The 7,070-nt window shown below is 48.4% G+C and overlaps 1 protein-coding gene across 1 annotated transcript; it reads right to left on the bottom strand.

The window, feature by feature from the left end:
- Nucleotides 1-2,131: 2,131 nt before the first annotated feature.
- Nucleotides 2,132-5,517, bottom strand: LOC123187648 (haloacid dehalogenase-like hydrolase domain-containing protein 3). Its single transcript, XM_044599567.1, has 6 exons — nucleotides 5,096-5,517; nucleotides 4,595-4,701; nucleotides 3,447-3,555; nucleotides 3,204-3,365; nucleotides 2,875-3,048; nucleotides 2,132-2,532 (listed from the first exon to the last, which is right to left on the bottom strand). The coding sequence occupies exons 1-6, from the start codon at nucleotides 5,348-5,350 to the stop codon at nucleotides 2,485-2,487; spliced, it is 855 nt and encodes a 284-aa protein (XP_044455502.1). The 5' UTR covers nucleotides 5,351-5,517; the 3' UTR covers nucleotides 2,132-2,484.
- Between the last annotated feature and the right edge of the window lie 1,553 nt (nucleotides 5,518-7,070).

Below are 7,070 nucleotides of genomic sequence, written 5' to 3'. Positions count from 1 at the left end.
CCGCTCGCACCAAGGCCTCGTCACCACCTGCATCGCCGCTTCGTCGCGGTGGTGGATCGACCTTTTCTTTGGCGGAAATGGCTCTGGGTCATCTCGGGGGGCCTTCCCCTTTTCTTCGGTGGAGAACCTTCTGATAGGCGCCATTGATGTTAGCAGTGGAGCAAGCAGGAAGAAGCAATCGAGCAAGGAAGAGATGGGCAACGGAGGCTCAGCCCCCCTCCCCATTTATAGCAAGAGAAGGCCAACCGGCACCTCCCACGATCGCAGGTAATGATGGTTTTCCTTACATGTCGCAGGGAGTTGTCAAGTCGTGCAGTTGCCGAGGCAGCGTGGGGAAGCGGAGACGTCCACGTCCAATCAACCGCCACGCGTCGACCGAGGCCGCAGCCTTTTGGGGGCCCGTGGTGCTCCGTGTTTGACCCTTGGCTTCTCCGCGAAGCCAAGCCAAGCGCACCTTGGGCCCGGGGGCTACTGTCAGCGTTCTGGGAACGGGGGTCCCCAGACTTGCCTGCCTGCGGCCCGCGACGTGGCTAAGCCAGCAGGCCGTACGGTCCATCTTCATCAACACGGCATCCAAGATCCTCGGGAGGGGCCAAGCCTCGCGAGGTGGACGACATGAGACCTTCTCTGGAGTGGCCTAGTCGGGCAGGCTCACGAGGAGCGGAGATATCAAGGCGAGGCGAACCTCACGAGGCTCTCGTGACGTGAACCATGATGATCGACACCAGGCGGGCGCCAGCGCGCGCAGCGTCCTTGTTTTCTTTTTGGTGCTAAGGAGGCCAGCGCAGGCGAGGGGTACCGAGGCATCAAGCAAAGGTTGCCATATCGGTGCAACAAGACCAAGACCAGAAGGACGGCAAGACGAAGGTCATCGTGGAGTCCAAGACGGCGTCACCACCAGAGCTTTTCGCAGGCGGAGACCACCTTTGTCAGGATGGCTTGTACTACCCGTCCCTCCTTCAAATTTGCCCGTCGTTGTTGGCTCCCTTCCCGCTCAATATTTAGGGAGAGGACCAGGTCCTATATAAGTATAGCTAGCCACCACAGTAGAGCAGTTCATCCAGCACTCACCCACACAAGTTAGCCAAGCACAAGAACACCTCAACACAAGCAGGCTGTTATTCCTCTTGTATTGTTCATCATCTGCCCAAAAGGCAATCCACTACCACCACACTGGAGTAGGTATTACATCACGACGGTGGCTCGAACCAGTATAAATTTTGTGTCTTTCTGTGTTGCAAGTTCGTCGAGTTCCTCCGCAAGATTTTAGCGAGTTAGGGCGTAGATCGGTGGGAGGAAAAGACTTCGCGCGCATCCCAGTGTTCGAACCTTAAGGGTTTGCCGGAACCCCACATTCGACAAGTACGAGCAGATCTTCGTGCCTGCGATGGTTAAAGGGCGTCCTGGGAAGTGGCAACCGTCGGACAACGACATGATCAAATTCAATCTCGATGGGGCTTTTATCCCTGGGAATTCTTTCGGGGGCTGGGGAGTTGTCGCTGGAGACAATGCTGGATGGGTAATTGTCGCTCGCGCTGGTCGGCAGGAACACATCAGGATGCTTTTGGAGCGGAGGTCAGCGCCATGGCTGCGGCGGTAGCGACAACAGCTGATCTTGGGTTCACTAGAGTTGTCTTTGAGATAGATTCAGAGCTGCTTGCTAATGCAGTTGATATCCGGAAGGCAGACGCCACACCAAATGCAGTAGTTATTGAAGATATCAAGTTCCAACTCAAGGTGTGGTTCTCCAAGTGGAGTGTGGCTGCTTGTATTCGGGCTATGAATTCTGTAGCGCATGAGCTTGCTCAAATTGGCAGTAGAAGTTTACCAAATGGTTGTATGAAGTGGAACTCTAATGTACCGCCCACTGTGGCTGTTTGCGTTTCGGGTGAAATGCCCGGCCGTAGTTAATCTATAAAGCTATGTTTTGCCTTCAAAAGAAAAGTTTGTTTTCACCGCTGCTTTTCTGCAGTTTGACTTCAAAATATATTTTTCTACAGTTCAAAGGGGGCTGGGTACCTAGGAAGCATTCACACGTAGTGATGAAACAGACTCTATGGAGGCAATACCCTCAGAAATTTTTACCAAATCCAATGTACAAAATGCAGGGGTCATTCTCGTGAAGCACAGATTTCAGAGCACACGGCAGGAACTATTTAAAGGGTAAATCGAGTTCGCTTAATTACATACGTACATTGTTGCTACAATATAGACTTTGGAAATTAAGGCCTGACACAAAGAGACACTGCCATCAGTTCTCACTTCCCTGGAAAATATGTACAGCGGCCGGACAGCCACACACACACCTGAGCAAAGAAGGGTCGGCACTATGTACAGAGGAGGGAAACTAAGCACCACCTCCCAGCCTTTTTATTGAAGCTCAGGGGCCTCGGCGAGCATACTCGACAGGAAGAAGGGAACGGTGGCGATCCGTCATGACCACCAGAGGCGTAGTAGAGTCTGCTTACAAGCAGGCGTGGCGAATCACATATTGTTGCCCATACCCACACTGACTCCGATCCTTTCTGCGACCTGCGATACAGATGTGCAGATGTGAGCAACCATATAATTTCTGAAGATTGCAGCTGATATGAAAAGGGACGCTGCCCACTTTCGTCGGCAGAAGAAGACTAAAGAGATTCTTCAAAATAGAACAGTTACCAGGGTGCCCCTAACCGAGTAATCTGTAATACAACAGTTGCTCCTAATGAACTGATCTTGGTAACAGCATACAGCTGCCAGATCTTTATTTGAGGTGTATAATTAATCCCAACTACACTGACAGCGAAATGCCACTCCTAGATGCCATGTTTGCTATAAGGACAATAATTGATTTCTAGTTCAGTTTTGGAGCAGACAAGACAGAAAGCTTACTTCCTTGAAGGAGTGAACATCACTGCCCCAGAGCCAGGCATCGCAGCCTGCGTCCCTAGCTCCCCACAAATCATTCCGACGGTCGTCCCCAATATGCACAGCCTCTTCAGGCTTCACGTCCAACAACTCGCAGGCCTTCAGGAATATTGTTGGGTTTGGCTTTTCTGCTGCAACCTTTTAGCAGAAAAAAACAGAGAACAAGGGTTTAATGGCGAACATTAATAGGAAAACTGAAGGTCAAACTTATAGATACGAAGGACAGTAGCTACAGGGTCAAGGTTCAGTTAACAAGCTCAGTTAAAGCAGCTCATCTGTAAATGGAAACCCACCTCAGCAGATACAGCAACTGCATCGAACCAGTGATCACAATTCAGGGCCTGTAAAAGTGGGCGGAGACGGGTGTCAAAGTTGGATACAACAGCTGTTCTCACACCAGCCCTTCTCAATGCTTCGAAAACATATTTAGCGTCAGGGTCAATGAGCTGCCAGGCCTAGCAAACATAAAACAATTTGTGAGGTCAAACATACAATAGGATGTTTCAAATCATTTTGATTTACAGATTTTCTCTTACCTTCTCAGTTGTATAGTAATGATAAAGTTCCTCAAAGTACTCTAAATCTGAGCAGCCTGTAGAAGAACTAACTATATGTTGCCAAAAGGGCCTCCCATCATCAACATACCTGAAGATATTGAGAAACATTAGTCCATGCAGCAGCATATTTTTTAACAGGTTTGAAATGTTAACATGAAATGTTAACATGAAATGTTTGACTGGATGAATCGCAAATTTGTACTAAAAGGCAAGCTCGTATTTTATTATTATTCTGTGACATGATAGCTCCAGGTTCCAAGGAATTAAGGCTGATAAGAAACAGAAGAATCAAATCACCAGTACTACCTATCACTGTGGTCCATATATATGTTGCGAAAATCAGTTTCGTGCGATTCCATTCAGATTTGTCTCCTGATAAGTATTATGAAAAACGCACCCAAGGATACTCAGTGCTCGTAAAGCACACAAACCAGCTAAAACTAACTGTGAATATGCCAGAAACTTAAGAATCGAATTCTAGCATAAGAATAAACTCTCTACTTTCTGAATACTATGTGAAACTTAAGAATCAATATTCCTACCCCACAATTGTTCTTTTAGCACCACCAAAGACAAATAAAAGTATCTCAGCCATATCTGAGAAGGTAATTGCATCAAGCACCAGATAGAACTTGGGACCATTCCAGTTCCTGGATCTCAATCTGAACATTGAGGATTATAGAATCCTCACAGCTGTTCTTGCAAATATCCCTCCCTCTGCGTCCTGGTGAGAACTTTACTTATGGAATTCTACTTCTAACAAATGTTTCTTAGCTCGCAGCTTAACTCAGGTTGAGGGATAATTAACTCCGGTTGAAATTGTTTCATATCTGCACGTCACTCTCAATTTTGAAGAGGCGGTATTTCAATCCAATTGATTAAAAAGGACAAGTTCAAGGAAGTGAAAGACAAGTTAGTCCACAGTTTTCCTGATGTATATCCTTGTTTAAATTGAACAAGGGCATTCATGGCAAGAATATCCCCGTCCTAAATGCTATTTATTCATTTCAATACGAGTGCACAACAACAAAATCAGACAGAGCCATCTTAGTAAGATACCCGTATAGCGAAATCAAATCCAAACTCGCATTTGAAACAGCAGGACAGTCCAAAGGTAAATGTCATACCTAAGCCGCGATCTGCCCCATGGCTGCGCATATGCCTGCCGGTACCTCATCAAGATCTCATCCTCCGAGTACTTCACCCCATACTTTTCGCCTACTGTTCTGTACACCTGTATTAAACATTCAGAACACAAGTATTAACATTCAGAACACAAGCCATGTTAATCAAACCGCATGCATGCCCGATTAACAGAGGAAAGGGAGATTTTTTATCAGTAATTCGTCATGCATGGCGAAGTAAATCCACAGAACCCAGAAATGAACAGCAGGAACAAATCTGTCCAGGTTCTCACAACCCAAATCTATGAACACACACGAACGGAACGGGCCACGGGAGTACGGATCAGATCGATCCAAACGCCACGCATTGTCTCAGCGTGTGCACCGCAGAGAAAACATGCAGGCCTCCGTCAGCCATGGGAACGGCCAACCGAATCGAGCGGAGCAAACAGAGGAACATGAATTGGAGGTGCGGTGTATATGGGGGGAAGGGCGTAGGCCGACCTGGGCCATGGGCTCGGTGGGGGCGAGGAGGGTGCCGGCGGCGTCGACGAGGATGGCCTTATGCGTGATGTCGCCGTAGATGGCCCGCCGGTAGTCGTAGTACTCCCGCGCGCCCATCGGCTCCCACCGCGCGCTGCCCGCCCCGACGACCGCCTCCGGGGCCTCCGCCGCGGCTGCCGTCCCGAGGCGCCGCCGGCCCGCGAGCGCCGGCTGGAGCCGGGCCGCGGCGGCCGAGCGCAGCCGCGCCACCGCCATTGTCAACGAGCTGGCGGGGTGGCGGGTCTCGGGTGGCAGGTGGGTCCCGGCGCCAGAGTCTCAGGTGGTGGTGGCGGCTCCGCCGTGCCGTGCCGGAGCGTGCGAGCGCGCGCGGTCGGTCTCTCCTGTGGCGTGCGTGCGTGCGTGTGTGTGGGTGTGATGCGGTGTGGCCGTGTGTGGGTGCGCGGTGTTTATAGGCAGGCGGAGGGAGGGAGACGAGCGGCGGCCGGTGACGCGACCGTGATGGCTATTTGCTTCCTGTGGCTGCCTTCACCTCCTCCTTTCCTCGGGCTTCAGGGACTCTTTTGGGCGTCACAAAATTTCATTGCATTTTACACACACAGGTATTACTTGTGATCACTTTTTATATGCTTTGAATTATAAAATGTTTTGAATTTTTTGGTTCCAGTGTATATAGACGCATTTTAATATGTCTATTCACGCTTCAGTCATTATGCAGTCTATATTGAAATATCCAAAATACATTATATTTATATTTGTGAATGAACAGAGTAACTTTTTTCTTCTCAATCTGATGTATATAGATATATTTTAGTGTTTGTTCAGTCAATTTAGTCTATATGCAGTCCGTATTAAAAGATTTAAAACATTATATAATCTGGAACATACGTGATGTTTTTATTCTTTTTTTTTTACGAAATGACCAACGATTCAACCAACCCTTCAAATTCATCTTTATATAAATTAGAAATTGCACACGGGGACTTGAGGACATGGACACCGTCCTCCTCCTCCTGTACACTCATACGTGTTGTGTCGTGGGCCATACTCGACACCGCCTCTACACTTTCGTAACATTGTCGAAGTCAGAACAACATTGTTGATGCAGCGGCTAGGAAGTCTTCACGTGACGCCAAAAGACATCTAAAACAGGAAACAAATCATTGTCTCGTAGAAGAATGTGGCGGAGAGGGTTGGACGACCATCCCATATTCGGCTAGAAAGGTCCCGGTAGACCTAACCTCACAAGCCCCCCGACGACGCCAAAGTTGGTCGACCGTTATCGGTCAGAGAAGGAGCCAGCTAGAGGACCAATACATGAAGCGTCTTTGTCTATTTCACCAATAGCACAAACCATATCCACCAATCTAGATGAGTATTGACTACACGATGGCATGCCGTCCTCTACTAAGTTCATAAGACCTCCGCTAACAAGATAGATCAGAAGTTGGGAAAACATTGTTCTTAATATGCACAGCGTCGCTATTCTCATCACATTGTCGTAGCTAGTGAACGAAATCCAACCCTGACAAACCTAACTATAGCGGTGCAACGCAGTCTGGTGTCCCCACCTCCTCCCGCCAACGGAGCAGCAACAGGAGGAGGACGGGACCTTGCGGGCGGGAAACGGGCGGAGCGGTGGCAACAATCTAGGGTTCGTAGAGGAGGCAAAGTATTTTTTTTTAGAAATTTCAAATCTATTCACCTTCAATTGTGGCAGTACAAAGAACACCAAAGATAATAAAAATTACAACCAGGTTTATGAACCATCTAGCGATGACTACAAGCTATAAAGCAAGCAGAGGACGCGTCACCATCATCGCCCCTCCCTCGTAGGAGCCGAGCAAATCTTGTAGTAGACAATCTGAAAGTCGTCGTGCCAAAGCCCTATAGGACCAGCGCATCAGAGCAGCAACCATTGCAGATGAAGAAAATTGTAGATCGAAAGGATCGAATTTGTAAACACCCAAACAGAGAT

The sequence above is a fragment of the Triticum aestivum genome, chromosome 2A, assembly GCF_018294505.1.
Source record: "Triticum aestivum cultivar Chinese Spring chromosome 2A, IWGSC CS RefSeq v2.1, whole genome shotgun sequence".
NCBI classification, from domain to species: domain Eukaryota; kingdom Viridiplantae; phylum Streptophyta; class Magnoliopsida; order Poales; family Poaceae; genus Triticum; species Triticum aestivum.
This window is presented reverse-complemented; position numbering and strand designations above follow the sequence as displayed.

Excerpts from the sequence above, each read along its gene's own strand:
- LOC123187648 (XM_044599567.1), bottom strand. The coding sequence starts at position 5,350 with ATGGCGGTGGCGCGGCTGCGCTCGGCCGCCGCGGCCCGGCTCCAGCCG. Across the intron at positions 4,702-5,095 it reads CCACCGAGCCCATGGCCCAG|GTGTACAGAACAGTAGGCGA; the intron begins GTCGGCCTACGC and ends TGTTTAATACAG. Across the intron at positions 3,049-3,203 it reads CAGTTGCTGTATCTGCTGAG|GTTGCAGCAGAAAAGCCAAA; the intron begins GTGGGTTTCCAT and ends TTCTGCTAAAAG.